The sequence below is a fragment of the Callithrix jacchus genome, chromosome 8 (assembly GCF_049354715.1).
Source record: "Callithrix jacchus isolate 240 chromosome 8, calJac240_pri, whole genome shotgun sequence".
Classification (NCBI taxonomy): Eukaryota; Metazoa; Chordata; class Mammalia; order Primates; family Cebidae; genus Callithrix; species Callithrix jacchus.
In genome coordinates, this window is record NC_133509.1 from 108,796,674 (window position 1) to 108,812,804 (window position 16,131).

A 16,131-nucleotide genomic window follows, 5' to 3' on the forward strand; every position below is an offset into this window, starting at 1 on the left:
GATTAGGTCTCTTGAGTGGACTTCCAAGTTGTTAGTTCCCAGGGCCAGAACGGCGGTGTTAAGACTGATGGTGCTTTTCTGCCCAGGATTCTCCTGTCTGGCTTCCTTCTTGTGTCCGTAGTAGGCGACTCTGCCTTCCCGGGGCTCCAAACCTTGGTCAGAAGGGGAACCAGTCTCCTTTACTCTGCGCTGAGAGCTGCTGCGCCAAGGTGCTGTCACAGCTGCTGCGCCGGCCTCAGGAGTCATGCTGGGGAGCCGTGTGGGTCCTCCAAGCCTCGGTCAGAAGGGGAGCCGGCCCTGTTTACTCTGCTCCGAGAGCTGCTGCGCCGAGGTGCCAGTGAAACCGCTGCGCCAGCCTCACGAGTTGCTCTGGCGACCTGTGTGATTCCTCCACTGGGGATCTTCTGCTCCGTGAGCGACCAGAATTTGAAAGTGTGGCATCCTCTAGTTCTCCGTGCCTTCCCTGAGAGCTGCAATCCCGAGATGTTAGCTGTCCGACCTACCCTCTGTGGGAAGACTGAGCTCGTTCGGAAAAAACCGGACCGCAGGCTAGAGGAAATTCCTTAAGTTCAGGCTTTATTGAGAGGAAAGAGCCTCCGGGTGGACCAGCCGGGAGGAAGAGGAGAATGGCCGCGCTGCTCAGAGGGGCAGGGTTGTTTTATAGGGGGATGAAGGGCTGGGGGGTGGGGAAGCCAAAAGCCGAGGTGGTGGGCAACTGTTGGTCAGTTTGAACTGCTGGGCGGGAAGCTGGGCGGCGGGAAGCTGGGCGGCGGGAAGCTGGGTGGCTGGAGGGCTAGGGCCGGTATGTAAAGTGAGAGATAAGGGAGCCTCTTTGTGGGGGAGGGAAAGAGAGAGAGAGAGAGCTTTCGCGGTAGGGGCAGAGTTTTCCAAACATTCCCGACTCCTTAAAGAAAAGAAAACGAGGGGGTCAGTGGCATCGGTTGTCTCTCTGGCTACTTCCTGCTGACAAGGGTCGACGGGGGGTTCTGAAGAGGTCTCTTTTCTTAAGGAGCCTGGATGTTCGGGGAGAGGTCTGTTTCTTGGCACTCGTTCAGGGTAGGGTTGGAGCAGCATCTGGTGGATGGTGACTCGAGTCAGTTCTTGAAAGCGCCGCTGTAGGAACTGTAGAAAGCAAGGAGCAATAAGTAAGATTAGGCAAACGGCTACTAGGGGCCCAAGCAATGGGGACAAGAGGGTATACATAGAGGAAGACCACCACACTGTGGCTTCAGCCGAGAACTTCTGACTCTGCAGGTTAGTTTTGAGTTTCTGGAGGCTCTCGATTCGGGTTTCTACTAGGCCAGATTCATTGATGTAGTAACAGCACTCTTCTTGTAGGAAGATACAGGTCCCTCCTCGTTCAGCAGTGAGCAGGTCTAGGGCTCTTCGGTTCTGCAAGGCAACTTGGGCAACTGAGGTGATCTGTCGTTGGAGTGATGCTAAAGACTCAGTAGAGTCATCAATAGCTGCTTGGAGTTGTGAGGTCAGTCGGGCTATGGCCAGGTGAGAGTGGACTAGTGCCCCTCCTCCTAATCCTGCTGCAAGTGCTGAACCAGCAAGGGAGACTCCAACGGCAATGGGTAGGAAGGCAGCTCGTCGGGTGCGGCGATGGGGAGTTTGCAGCATCTGGAATTCGGCTGGGGAATATATAGTGAGTCGAGGGACTAGGGTTACCGGGAGGCATAAAAGAGATGAGGAAAGGCCAATGTAGAGAGTTTTTGTTAAGGTCTTGTTACACCCGAAAAACGTTCCTTGTGGGGCTGTTATATTAGTGGTTACCCGTATAGTTCTGTTACAGCTAGGGAAGTTTCGGCCTAGGGAATAGCACACAGGTAGCTGTTCAAAATCAGGTGGAGTGTAGAGATCGACTTCCCTGACGGGGGAGAAGGAAGAAGTTGAGGCTGAAAGGTTGAGAGGGATGGGGTAGGGGACTGCAACAAAGGGAGTCTGTCCTAAGAAGGCACACATGAGGCATGAGGTTAGGTCAGTTAATCCTGAGAGGTTAGCTAACTTGATTCCTTCTTGGAGAAAGGTTAACCAGGAAAACGGAGGCGAATGTGATTGCAATTGGTCATTCAGAGATTTTTCTTGTAGGCTAATGTCAGAGTGGACTTGGTGGACTGTACGTACGTATGCCTGCCAGATGTACAGGTGGGAAGAGGGATATTTGGTATCTGTGGTCATACACGGCAGCTTTCTGGGGGCTTTTCCACCGGTTGTCCCAGGGGTCAGGTATGAGAAGGGAATACCGTGTAGAACCAATAATGGTGTTTCCTTCTCCATCTACATCTGGGATGATTTTGAGCTGAGATCGGGCAGGTACTGTGGACTCGATAGCTATATGTAGTCGACAGTTCATCCAAGTACATCCCATGCAGGAGCGCCAAGGAGTATTATTGCATGCTCCTGATGGTTGGTCATGGTTGAAGCACATGAGAGGTATAGTAGTATGGACGTTGCGGAATTTGGTGAAGTTCAGCTATATGGCACTTTGGCATCCGGCTGCGGGGCAGTCGGAAGTTGCAAGAAGGTGGTTGTGGCTGTATGGGGGGGTATTACAGATGAAGGTGGTTTTGGCATAGTTCTCAGTTAGGAAGAATCTCCATCTGTAGGGGGTGTGGCTGCTAGGCCCTGGTAAGTTTGACAGATAAAGGGCCAGTAGGAACAGCCTTCCAGCATAAGGAGGGTCCATGAGGGGCCTTTTTTACCCGAGAGAGGTGAACCCAAGATGGGATTTCAGCAATTCTTATAGCTGATGGAGTGGTAAGGAGGACTGTGTATGGTCCTTCCCACTTGGGGGCGAGGGGCTTTGGGGAGAGGGACCTGATAAGAACTGAGTCCCCGGGGGAGACTTTCTGTGTATTTTCAGATGGCTGGGTGGGTTGGGGAAGAGAAGCATTGGCGTGTTCTCGGAGAAGGCTGCGAAGGAGAGTAAAGTAGGGGAGGTAGCTGTCTAGAGGAGTAGTCTCTGGCGGTGGGGGAGTTGAAAGTAGGAAGGGGCAACCATACAGCAGCTCAAATGGGCTAAGCTGTGATGGGCCCCGGGGGCCTGCTCTTACCCTGGTGAGGGTGATAGGAAGTAAGGTTACCCAGGATTGGCGGAGCTCAAGAATGAGCTTAGTCAGATGCTCCTTTATTAGGCCATTGGCCCGTTCCACCTTACCAGAGGACTGAGGATGGTAGGCGGCGTGTAGCTTCCACTGAATTCCTAGAGAGGTAGAAACGGCATTAGTGACTTTGGAGATAAAGGCTGGGCCGTTATCTGACTGTATTGTGGCTGGGAGTCCAAAGCGTGGGATGATGTCTTGAATGAGATGAGTGGCTACTGTCCCAGCAGACTCAGAGGCTGTGGGGTAAGCTTCAATCCAGCCTGAAAAAGTGTCAACAATGGTTAGCAGATACCGGTACTGTTTGTGCTTTGGCATATGGGTGAAATCAATTTGCCAGTCTTGGCCAGGTAGGAACCCGCGTAGCTGATGAAGCTGGCGCCGGGGATGACAGGAACCCTGGGAATTAGTTTTCGCGCAGACAGTACATGAGGACTGGACTTCCTGTATGGTACTGAGGAGATGGTGAGGGTGAAAAAGTGGGTTGAGGAATTGGTATAAGGCTTTAGGCCCAATGTGGAGTGAATTATGGATGTCTTGGATTATCTGGTACCTTTGCTTTTCAGGGAGGATGAGGAGGTTATGCCTGAAGGTCCAGTCATCCTTGAACCGTACCCCGGGGGTAGACTGGAGGGGCTGGAGTTCCGAGGCAGAGTATTGAGGGCTAGGAGAAAAAGGCTGTGTGGGCTGGCGGTGGGGAAGGTTATGACAGCCTTCAGCTTTGAAAGGATGTCTCGCCCCAGAAGGGGAACTGGGCAGGTGGGGATTACTAAAAAAGAGTGGGTGAATGGAGTGGAGTTATATGAGCACATGAGTGGTGGGGTTTGGTAGGGGATACTCGGGGTCCCATCGATTCCCATGACTAAGACCTGGGAAGGGGTGAGATGGCCAGAATAAGAAGGAAGTGCGGAGTAGGTAGCCCCCATGTCTTGTGACCCTAGGTTCGGCGAGGGTAACCGGAGTCGGAAAGCCAGGGCCCCGCTAGTCATCTAGCAGCCCTAGTAGACTGGGGAACGGAGCTCCCTCGGAGGTCGGCTCCTGGCAAGCAGGCTCCTCCCTACTGAGGGTGACCGCCGGCTGCGTAACGCCAGTGTGTCTGTTTTGAGGAACCGGCACCCTGGGGAAGCTGGGGCAGTCTGACTTCCAGTGTCCCGGGAGCCGACAGATAGGGCAAGGCGTAGTTGGTGGCCGTGGTTGTGGACAGGCTCGGGACCAGTGTCCTTCCTTTCCACATTTGAAACATGCCCCTGGAGGGGCATGGGTTTCGGCCTTGGGCTTCTGGTTCCCTGCCGGCCTTAGAGCCGCCACTAGGGCTTGGGTCTGGAGGGCAGCCTTCTGCTTCATGCGAGTTTGGCGGGCAGCCTCAGCCGCATCTTCCCTGGCATTGAATACTTTAAAGGCCATTTTTACCAGGTCTTGGATGGGAGTCTCTGGCCCCTCTTCTGCTTTCTTTAGTTTCTTTCTTATGTCGGGTGCTGATTGGGAGATAAAATGGGAGGCTAATACAGTGGCCCCGTTTTGGGAGGCTGGATCTAGTCAAGTGTACTGGACTAGGGCTTCTTATGTTTGAGTGAGGTATTGGAATTCTTTAACATAGGTGGACGGGTTGGCTGAGAAGGATCCTAAACGTTTCTCAATTTGGGACAGGTCTTGGAGTGAGAAAGGAACATGGACCCTGATTAAACCTTCTGCGCCTGCTACTTCTCGGAGTGGGGCCAGGATAGCTGGCTGGTGGGAGCGGGTGTGGGCCGCCACCGGAGAGGCAAGAGGAAGTGCGGCCTCTGAGGGAGGGGGCTCGGAGGGAGTAGAGGGAGAGCGAGGCATGGCCTCTGAGGTAGGAGGTGCAGAGGGAGTGGGGGAAGGGCGTGCCATTGATGGCGACTGGTTGCTGAGATTGGCAGGAGAGGACAGATGTTCAGGCAGATCCTCCAGTGAGGAGTAGGGAGGGGGAGAGGTAGTGGAGGAAGATTTACGGGGGGTTCGAGATAAGAGGATTTGGTAGGTGGAGCAGGAAGAACATAGGTCGGGGTGGGTATGGAGGTCCCAAAAAGCCTGGACGTAAGGAATTTCATTGTCTTTGCCCGCGCGGCGACAAAAATCGTCGAGATCTCGGAGGGTGTTGAAATCAAAAGTGCCAGTCGGGGGCCAATGTGACTGGTTACTGAGTTTGTATTGGGGCCAAGCCACCTGGGACAGGAAAATAAGCTTTTTCTTTCTGAGGGTTTGGGAATATCCCAATTTGGTAAAATTTTGCAGCAAGCACCCGAGGGGGGTGCTCAGAGGTATTTTGGACTCCGAATTTCCCATGGCAGGCGCAGCTACAGACCCTCCGGCGCGGATGGGCAGATGCAACGAAAAGGCGTCCCCGTTCGTTGCAAATTCCTGGGAGTACAATTAAGTACGGAAAGGGAAGCGGTCAGAGGGGCGTCCCCCGTCTGGCGGCTGTCCCTCGGAAGGCTCCTAGAGCCGGAACGGAAGACTACCTTGGCTCGGCCGAGACTAGGCAAGGAGTCCGTGCGGAACGCCGGAGAGGGAGCAACTGCACCTTGCCGTAGGAAGAGGAGACGGGAAGCGGGGGAAGGCAAAGCAAGAAAAACTTGGCTTACCTTAATCCGAACGTGGAGGTGGCAGGGCCAGTGTTGGGTAGGTCGGGGAGGGGGGCCGTGGCCGGGCCAACGGCCCCAGCTCCCGGGTTTCCGGCACCATTTGTCCGACCTACCCTCTGTGGGAAGACTGAGCTCGTTCGGAAAAAACCGGACCGCAGGCTAGAGGAAATTCCTTAAGTTCAGGCTTTATTGAGAGGAAAGAGCCTCCGGGCGGACCAGCCGGGAGGAAGAGGAGAATGGCAGCGCCGCTCAGAGGGGCAGGGTTGTTTTATGGGGGCTGAAGGGCTGGGGGGTGGGGAAGCCAAAAGCCAAGGTGGTGGGCAACTGTTGGTCAATTTGAACTGCTGGGCGGGAAGCTGGGCGGCGGGAAGCTGGGCGGTGGGAGGGCTAGGGCCGGTATGTAAAGTGAGAGATAAGGGAGCCTCTTTGTGGGGGAGGGAAAGAGAGAGAGAGAGAGAGCTTTCGCGGTAGGGGCAGAGTTTTCCAAACATTAGCGATTGGCCATCTTGAATCGTTCTGGGTTATTTTTAATGGGGAGACAGAATTGCTAGCCCAAAAGAAATCAAGATTTATGGCTTATATGTTGCTAGTTGGTTTTCCATAAAAAATAGTTGTATTATATCAGCAACGTGTGAGTACCTAATTGGCCACAATCCCTTGAAACCATCAAAAAGGATTTTGTATTATTTTTGCTAGTATATTGTGTATAATATTACTTTAATTTCCTTAAGTAATTCTGTAAAAATTTTAGCTTTATTCACTAGCATACATTTCATGCATTCAAATGTATAATTCAGTCACTTTCGAATATTCACAGAGCTTTGCAACTGTCACCACAAATTTAAAATTTTTTATTTAAAAACAAATTTATTTGGCCGGGCACGGTGGCTCACGCCTATAATCCCAGCACTTTGGGAGGCCGAGGCGGGTGGATCACGAGGTCAAGAGATCGAGACCATCCTGATCCACAATGTGAAACCCCGTCTCTACTAAAAATACAAAAATTAGCTGGGCACAGTGGTGCACGCCTGTAGTCCCGGCTACTCAGGAGGCTGAGGCAGGAGAATTGCTTGAACCCAGAAGGCGGAGGTTGTGGTGAGCCGAGATCCTGCCATTGCACTCCAGTCTGGGTAACAACAGCAAAACTCCATCTCAAAACAAAACAAAACAAAACAAATTTATTGACAAAAATTGTTGCCATGCATGGTGGCTCATGCCTGTAATCCCAGCATTTTGGGAGGCCAAGGTAGGTGGATCATGAGGTCAGGAGTTCGAGACAACCAGCCTGGCCAATTTGGTGAAACCCCATCTCTACTAAAAATACAAAAATAAGCCAGGCATGGTAGCACATGCTTGTAGTCCCAGCTACTGGGGAGACTAAGGCAGAAGAATTGCTTGAACCCAGGAGGCAGAGGTTGCAGTGAATTGAGATGGCACAACTGCACTCCAGCCTGGACAATTGGGCGAGACTCCGTCTCAAAAAAAAATTGTCTATGTTTATGATGTACAACATGATATTTTGAAATGTGTTTACATTTTGTAGTAGCTATATCCTGCTAACATGCTAATTAACATGAATACATCATATACTTATTGTTCATGGTGAGAACACTTAGAATTTATCCTTTTGGCAAGTTTCTTTCTTTTTTTTTTGAGATGGGCTCTCACTTTGTCACCCAGGCTGGAGTGCAGTGGTGCAATCTCGGCTCACTGCAACCTCCACCTCCCAGGTTCAAGCAATTCTTCCACCTCAGCCTCCCTAGTAGCTAGGATTACAGACACCTGCCACCATGCCCAGGTAATTTCTGTATTTTTGTAGAGATGGGGTTTCACCATGTTGGGCAAGCTGGTCTTGAATTCCTCAGGTGATCCACCCGCCTTGGCCTCCCAGAGTGCTGGGATTACAGGTGTGAGCCACCTTGCCTGGCCAGTGGCAGTTTTCAAGTATAGAATACATTGTCATTAACTATAGTCACCATGTTGTTTCAGGTCTTATGTTTAAATCTTTAATCTATTTTGAATTGATTTTTGTGTATTGTATGTGATACACTACTCATTATATACTTTTAGTCACTGGGTAAATTCGAGTCGTTTGATATTGGATAAAATTATCTCAATATCTTTTTTTTTAGCGTTGTAGAATGAATGAAGACACTGGCACTGATTATTTAACACCTTGGCAGCTATCTCAAGTGGTTGATGGTGGAGGTATTGGAATTATAGAAGAAAGCAAACACACAAATTTGACTAAAGGCGATTTTGTGACTTCTTTCTATTGGCCCTGGCAGAGCAAGGTTATTCTGGATGGAAATAGCCTTGAAAAGGTGATGTGTATATATATATATATATGAAAATAACTGATTTTTTTCCCCGTGTAATTCTCACTCTGTGCATTTGATACTCAGTTGTGTTTGTAATCAGAGAAAAATAAAAGCATATATTTTCTTTTAGCCAGCTGCTAAAATGCCGAAAGCCTTTGTTCCTTTTCCACTGCTGTGTAGGGAAGTTTAAATTTTCCTTCTGAAGGTTTGTTAATTAAGCCTATTAAACTGATAATAAACAGATTAACAAGAGAAAAACCATTTTATTTATTGTTTTATCTTTTTTCTTTTTCATTTTTTTTAAGCATTGTGGATGTGAATATTATTTTTTCTTTACTTTTTTTGTTTTTTAAACTTGAGCCATAGGTTTCACGAAGCAGGGGAGAAAAAGCATTTTAATTCATGCATGTGCACTGGAGCCTCACAGAATGGGAGACTTAAAGGAGAGGCCTGATGGTTGAAGGGTTTTTTTTGTTTGTATCTGTGCTTGTTTATTTTAGAGATGAGGTCTCACTATGTTGCCTTGGCTGGTCTCAAACTCCTAGGCTCAAATGATCCTCCCACCACAGCCTCCCAAAGTGCAGAGATTACAGACGTGAGCCACTGCGTCTGACTGAAGTTTTTATAGTGTAAAGGAATGGGGCTTGAGGTTTTTGGGGGAAATGACGACAAGAAGGGAAAGGGTAGGAGTGGCATGGTGAACAAAGGTTATCTTATTGTAGAGAAAGTCGCTCACATAATAAAAGTTGTTTCAGAGCAGCCTCCAAAAGAATAGGCATAGCCTGGCTGGGTCTGCTAATGACTTTTATTTTATTTTTATTTTTTATTTTTTGAGGCAGCATCTCACTTTGTCACCCAAACTGGGGTGCAATGGAGTGATCTTGGCTCACTGCAACTTCTGGCCTCCTCGGTTCAAGCCATCCTCTCACCTCAGTCTCCTGAGTAGCTGGGATTACAGGTAAACATACACCACCACGCCCAGCTAATTTTTTGTATTTTTAGTAGAGAAAAGGTTTTGCCATGTTAGCCAGGCTAGTCTCAAACTCCTGACCTTAAGTGATCTGTCTGCCTTTGCCTCACAAAGTGCTGGGATTATAGGCATGAATCACTGCGCCCAGCCATTTTTATTAAACTTTTTATAGAAACAGAGTCTCATCATGTTGCCCTAGCTGGTCTTGAACTCCTGGCCTCAACTGATCCTTCTGCCTCAGTCCCACAAAATGCTGGGATTACAGGTGTGAACCACTGTGCCCAGCCTTTATGGTACATTTTAAGCATCAGTAATGAGAACTGTTGGAGTTTGAGTTGATTTTTTTTTCTTTTTCTTTTTGTCCCTTTTTTTTGTGACAGAGTATGGCTCTGTCACCCAGGCTGGAGTGCAGTGGTGCAGTCTCAGTTCACTGTAAACTCTGCTATCTGGATTCAAGCAATTCTCCTGCCTCACCCTCTCGAGTAGCTGGGATTACAGGCTCCCATTACCACTCCTGGCTACTTTTTGTATTTTTAGTAGAGATGGGGTTTCAGCATCTTGGCCAGGCTGGTCTTGAACTTCTGACCTTATGATCTACCTGCCTCAGCCTCCCAAAGTGCTGGGATTACAGGCATGAGCCACCTCGCCTGGCCTGAGTTGATTTTTATAGGTAAATGTTTACGTTGGAATTGCTCAGAGACTTAAAAATTAATGTTGCCAAGTATTTTTGCATTAAGCATTTCCTTTTTTTTTTTTCATAGTGGGGCATTAACGAGAAAGAATATTTGGTCTCTTATGTGGGAATTTTTTTTTAAGTTTCTTTTTAATATAAAGAGAAGTAATATAGTTTTTTACTCTTTACAAATACATTTTAGAATTTTAGCAAGATTGATGAATGGTTTACTCTTCTAGAAACCATATTGGGTTGTTTATTATACTGACGGACAGACTGCCATAACAAAATACTACAGGCTGGGTGGTTTAAACAACAGAAATTGAGGCCAGTGCGGTGGCTCACGCCTATAATCCCAGCACTTTGGGAGGCTGAGGCGGGTGGATCACGAGGTCAAGAGATTAAGACCATCCTGGTAAACAAGGTGAAGCCCCGTCTCTACTGAAAATACAAAAATTAGCTGGGCATGGTGGTGCGCGCCTGTAGTCCCAGCTACTTGGGAGGCTGAGGCAGGAGAATTGCTTGAACCCAGGAGGCAGAGGTTGTGGTGAGCCGAGATCGTGCCATTGCACTCCAGTCTGGGTAACAACAGTGAAACTCCGTCTCAAAAAAAAAAAAAAAAACCAGAAATTTATTTTCTCACAGTTCTGGAAGCTAGAAGTCCAAGATCAGAGTTCTGGAAAATTTGGTTTCTGGTGAGGCCTTTCCTCCTGGATTGCAGATGACCACATTCTTGCTGTGTCCCCATCTCCAAATAAAGTCACACTGGGGCTTAGGGCTCTACTATATAAATTTTGTGTGGGACACAATTCAGTTCATACACATTGTCTCTACTTTGTCGTCTCAAAACAGGAATTCCTAGTATTATTCTAAAAGGGTATATATTTTTATTTTAGGTAGACCCACAACTTGTAGATGGACACCTTTCGTATTTTCTTGGAGCTATAGGTATGCCTGGTTTGACTTCCTTGATTGGAATACAGGAGAAAGGTCATATAACTGCTGGATCTAATCAGACAATGGTTGTCAGTGGGGCTGCAGGTGCCTGTGGATCCTTGGCTGGACAGGTAAAGTTTCTGAAAATTATTTGATTTTCTGATTGTTTGAGGATTATTATAATTCATAATTGAAATTCCACATATATGTATATCATTTAAAATATAAAATTGGATAATTTTTTTTTTCATGCCTCAGCCTCAAGAGTAGCTGGGACTACAGGTGTGCACTGCTACACCTGGCTAATTTTTGTATTTTTAGTAGAGATGGGGTTTTGCCATGTTGGCCAGGCTGGTCTCAAACTCCTGGCCTCAAGAGATCACCTGCTTCAGGCTCCCAAAGTGCTGGGATTATAGGCATGAGCTACCATGCCCGGCCAAAATTGAATAAATTTATAATGACTTCACACATTTCTTGTATAAATGGTGTTTTCACCCACATAGACTCTCTTAGTAACAGTATGAAAAATGTAGATTTTAGTGTCTTATCCTCTGTTAACCAAAAATAGATGTAGTAAATGCTAAAGCTTTGCTTTCATTATTTTAAGGAAAACAATGAGAGAGAAGCTGTTTGGAATTCCATGAATTAAAAGTCAAACTCACATTTTAAATTAATATACTCAAATAAGAAAGCACTTATTGAATTCTAGAAATGTAAACATTTTGATAGAATTTTATGAAGTGAGCCTGGCACAGTGGCTCATGCCTGCCATCCCAGTGCTTTGGGAGGCCAGGGTGGCAGGATTACTTGAGGAGGGAGCTCAAGACCCGCCTAGGCAGCATAGTAAGACTCTATAGTAAATAAATTAGCCCAGCACGGTGGCATGCCTGTTGTCCTACCTACTTGAGAGGCTGAGGCAGGAAGAAAGAGTACTTGAGCCCAAGAATTCGAAGTTACAGTGAGCTATGATTGAGCCACTGTACTCCAGCCTGGGTGACAGAGTGAGACCCTGTCTCTTTAAAAGAAAAAAAAAAATCTTATAAAAGTACATCCTTTTATAAGTAATAGCCTTTATAATGTGAAACCATTAAAAACAAACATTGTGTCTGAGCTGTGATTTTAGTTCATCACAAGTTTGAAAAATAATGAATTTTGTCTGATGTTTTGGATCTGATTATTCCTTTTATGAAAGCAGATTTAAATTGTTAAATTTTGTTTTTATTTTTATTTTTTTTTAGATGGAGTCTCATTCTGTTGCCCAGGCTGGAGTACAGTGGCGTGATCTCAGCTCACTGCAACCTCTGCCACCTGGGGTCAAGTGATTCTCCTGCCTCAGCCTCTCGAGTAACTGGGATTACAGGCATGCACCACCATGCCCAGCTAATTTTTGTATTTTTTTTTTTTTTTTAGTAGAGACAGGGTTTCACCATATTGGCCAGGCTGGTCTTGAACTCCTGACCTGGTGATCTGCATACCTCGGGCTCCCAAAGTGCTGGGATTATAGGCGTGAGCCACCGTGCCTGGCCGAAATTTTATTTTTTAAATTTAATTATTATTTCTTCTTTGATTTTATATTTTTCAATGAGTGCAAGCCAAAAATTGTGATATTTTAACATTTAAACTACAGATGGTCCCCAACTTATGTATGATAGTTCTACTTTACAATGACACAAAAGTCCTATGCATTCAGTAGAAGCCGTACTTTGAATGCTGAATTTTGGTCTTTTCCCAGGCTAGTGATATCAGTATGACACTCTCTCAAGATGCTGGGCAGCAGCAACAAGCTGTAGCTCCTGGTCAGTGATGTGGTCATGAGGCTAACGAGTGGTACGCTATGGTGTACTGTGTTGCCAGATGATTTTGCGCAGCCATAACTGTTCTAAGCATGTTTTAGGTAGGCTAGGCTAAGCTATGATGTTCAGTAGGTTAGAGATATTAAATGCCAAAAAAAAAAAAGAAGAAAGAAACAAACAAAAAAAGATGTATTAAATGCATTTTTTGTTTTGGATATTTTCAACTAATGATGTGTTTATTGGGATATATCCCCATCATATGTTAAGGAACATAAATCTAACTTTATTCAATTTTAATAATTTTTTTTTAGGATGACGTCTGCCCTCAGTTCTTTAATTTCAAATGAATTTTTATTAAAAGCAGCTTAATCTAACCTAAATTATAATGAACATTGTCATATACCTGTAATATCTTTTATACTTTTACATTTTTACATTTTGATGTGACAAAAGAAAGCCATTTAATTTTCAAATTTCCCCCTTAGATTGGCCATTTATTGGGTTGTTCCAGAGTGGTGGGAATTTGTGGAACACGTGAGAAATGCATCCTTTTGACCTCAGAACTGGGCTTTGATGCTGCAATTAATTATAAAAAAGAGAATGTGGCAGAACAACTTCGTGAATCATGCCCAGCTGGAGTGGATGTTTATTTTGACAATGTTGGCGGTGACATCAGTGATACAGTGATAAGTCAGGTTGTTTGCTGATTTCTATTACAAATTTGAATACTGCATTTTATATGCTATATTTTTACCTAATACAGAAAAAAAATTTATAAAATCGGAGGGATTATTGTGACATAATGTGATGATCAGTATTATATTTAAGTGATATAAAGGAGCTTGCTGGTATCTACTTCCATTCACTTGCAGATTTGTACTATAAACTTCAATTTCAGTTATTTGCTACCAATATTGTATTTTTCACTTTTGGTTTATTTTTGTGAAAAATTTCGTTTGCATTGTTGAAATGATGAAGCTCTGACACCTAACTCACCACTGACCAACTCACAGCCATGGCCCCAGACCTTGTGTAGAGAATGGGTTTCATAGACTGCATGTATTTATGTATATTTACTAACAATATTATAAAATATCAACATGAGGTATTAACACTACATAGTCCTTTGCTGCATGTAAAATTATTTGCAGTTGATATTAAATTATTTAAATCTAAAAAAAAATACAGTTCTACCACTAATAAGTAGCAACAACAACTGATGTAATTCTTTTGCTGATTACCAAACATTTATTTGCCTCTATATGTTCCTTTGGAATGTAATTATTTCTAACTACTTAAAATTCTTAAGTACCTCTAACAGGTAAATCTTAAAAAAAATTGAATTAGTTGACAAAAAAGGATGAATAAATAGTCAAGGAGGCTTTCATTGTGGCAGCTATAAAATCAGTACACGTAAGAAAGGAATATTTTATCATCAGTTTTCTCTATGCAGATGAATGAGAACAGCCACATCATCCTGTGTGGTCAGATTTCTCAATACAACAAAGATGTGCCTTATCCTCCCCCGCTATCCACTGCTATAGAGGCAATCCAGAAAGAAAGAAACATCACAAGGTGTGTTCTCCCCCTTTGCCCTTATTACCAGGTTCAAGGGGGTTTAAATATCATAGATGTGTATCAAATCTATTGTTCTTCATAGATACTTTTTTTTTTTGAGACGGAGTTTCGCTCTTGTTACCCAGACTGGAGTGCAATGGTGCGATCTCCACTCACCACAACCTCCGCCTCCTGGGTTCAGGCAGTTCTCCTGCCTCAGCCTCCTGAGTAGCTGGGATTACAGGCACGTGCCACCATGCCCAGCTAATTTTTTTTGTATTTTTAGTAGAGACGGGGTTTCACCATGTTGACCAGGATGGTCTTAATCTCTTGACCTCGTGATCCACCCGCCTCGGCCTCTGAAAGTGCTGGGATTACAGGCTTGAGCCACTGCGCCTGGCCCACTTTTTCTTTATTAAATAGAACTTTAGGCTGGCCGAAGTGGCTCATGCCTATAATCCCAGCACTTTGGGAAGTCAATGAGGGTGGATCGTCTGAGGTCAGGAGTTCCAGATCAGCCTGGCCAGTATGGTGAAATCCCGTCTCTACTAAAATACAAAAATTACCCGGGCGTGGTGGTGCATGCCTGTAGTCCCAGCTACTCAGGAAGCTGAGGCAGAAGAATTGCTTGAACCCAGGAGGCGGAGGTTGCTGAGCCAAGATCATGCCACTGCACTCAAGGCTGGGCAACAGAGCAAAATTCTGTCTCAAAAAAAAAAAAAGGGCACGGAGACTCACACCTGTAATCCCAGCACTTTGGGAGCCTGAGGCAGCTGGATCACAAGGTCAGGAGTTGGAGACCAGCCTGACCAACATGGTGAAACCCAGCTCTACTAAAAATACAAAAATGAGTGTGGCGGGCACCTGTAATCCCAGCTCCTCGAGAGGCTGAGGCAGGAGAATTGCTTGACCTGGGAGACAGAGGTTGCAGTGTGCCACTGCACTTCAGCCTGGGTGAGAGAGCAAGACTCCATCTCAAAAAAAAAACAAACCTGTATCTGACCAGACTCAATGTGATTAAGTCCTTATATTTTAAGGATGAACAGATATTAGAATTCTGGAATGATTTGATCTTGGAATATCACTCCTGTTATATTCTCTAATCATTATCCTTTTCTTCCTCATTGCAGGGAAAGATTTCTGTTGTTAAATTATAAAGACAAATTTGAGCCTAGCATTCTACAGCTGAGTCAGTGGTTTAAAGAAGGAAAGCTAAAGGTAGAACTTCTATTCTTTATCAATATAATTCTTCCTGTTACTTGATGTAATTTTGAATTATTTAAATGTACTATAGCAAACGTATTAGTTTCATTATAAAACTTCCTACAAAAGTATATTGAATATTATAAATTAACTGTACCTCCCATGTGAGTATAGCCTCCTGATTAAGAAACCCTTACTTATTATTCCCTTTAGCTAAAATTTTCTAGCCTTACTTTCCATAGATTATATTACAGAATCAATAGGTTTTCACCCAAATGTAAAATTGTTATGTTTATTAATTTAACAAATATTTATGGGATGTTACTCTGTTAGAACTGTGCTTTCTCAAGAATCACGTAAGCACCTCCCAATGCTTATACCACCATACTTCTTCCCTGGACATTCTAATATATCTCTTAATTGTTGATTGAAAATCAGGAGTTATTAATCTGGGGTTCAGACATACTGGTCTAGGCTATTTTATTTTTTTGAGATGGAGTCTTGCTGTGTCACCCAGGCTGGAGTGCAGTGGTGCAATCTCAGCTCACTGCAATCTCCACCTCCTGGGTTCAAGCGATTCTCCTGCCTCAGCCTGCCGAGTAGCTGAAATTACAGGCATGTGCCACTTGCTCAGCTAATTTTTGTATTTTTAGTAGTGATGGGGTTTCACCATATTGGCCAGGCTGGTCTTGAACTCCTGACCTCAAGTGATCCACCCACCTCAGCCTCCCAAAGTGCTGGGATTATAGCCATGAGTCACTGCACCCAGACTGGCCTAAGCTATTCTTGAAACCCGCAAATGATAGGCAAGGTTGTACCTTTGTGTGCTTCTGTACTTTTCTTTTCTTTCTTTCTTTTTTTTAAAGAGAGTGTATAGCTTGTGATCTGTTACTGATTAAAGAGATTAAAATAACGGGAAAATAGGATATTACTTTAAAAAAAAATCAATTGATAGGAAACTTTTC

The 16,131-nt window shown here is 45.1% G+C and overlaps 1 protein-coding gene across 7 annotated transcripts in view; it reads left to right on the forward strand.

Moving 5' to 3' along the window:
• PTGR2 (prostaglandin reductase 2) overlaps positions 1 to 16,131 on the forward strand; it is a 44,032-nt gene that overhangs the window by 19,776 nt on the left and 8,125 nt on the right. For 3 of the 7 annotated variants that reach the window (XM_017977212.4, XM_009006317.5, XM_078335434.1), the window contains 5 exons: positions 7,846 to 8,037; positions 10,574 to 10,744; positions 12,892 to 13,101; positions 13,860 to 13,981; positions 15,094 to 15,181. In XM_017977212.4, the coding sequence (XP_017832701.1) occupies positions 7,846 to 8,037; positions 10,574 to 10,744; positions 12,892 to 13,101; positions 13,860 to 13,981; positions 15,094 to 15,181 (783 nt within the window). Of the gene's footprint in view, positions 1 to 7,845; positions 8,993 to 10,573; positions 10,745 to 12,891; positions 13,102 to 13,859; positions 13,982 to 15,093; positions 15,182 to 16,131 lie in introns of those variants that run through there. The other 4 variants (XM_078335435.1, XM_017977214.4, XR_013521385.1 and 1 more) reach the window with 3 other exon arrangements.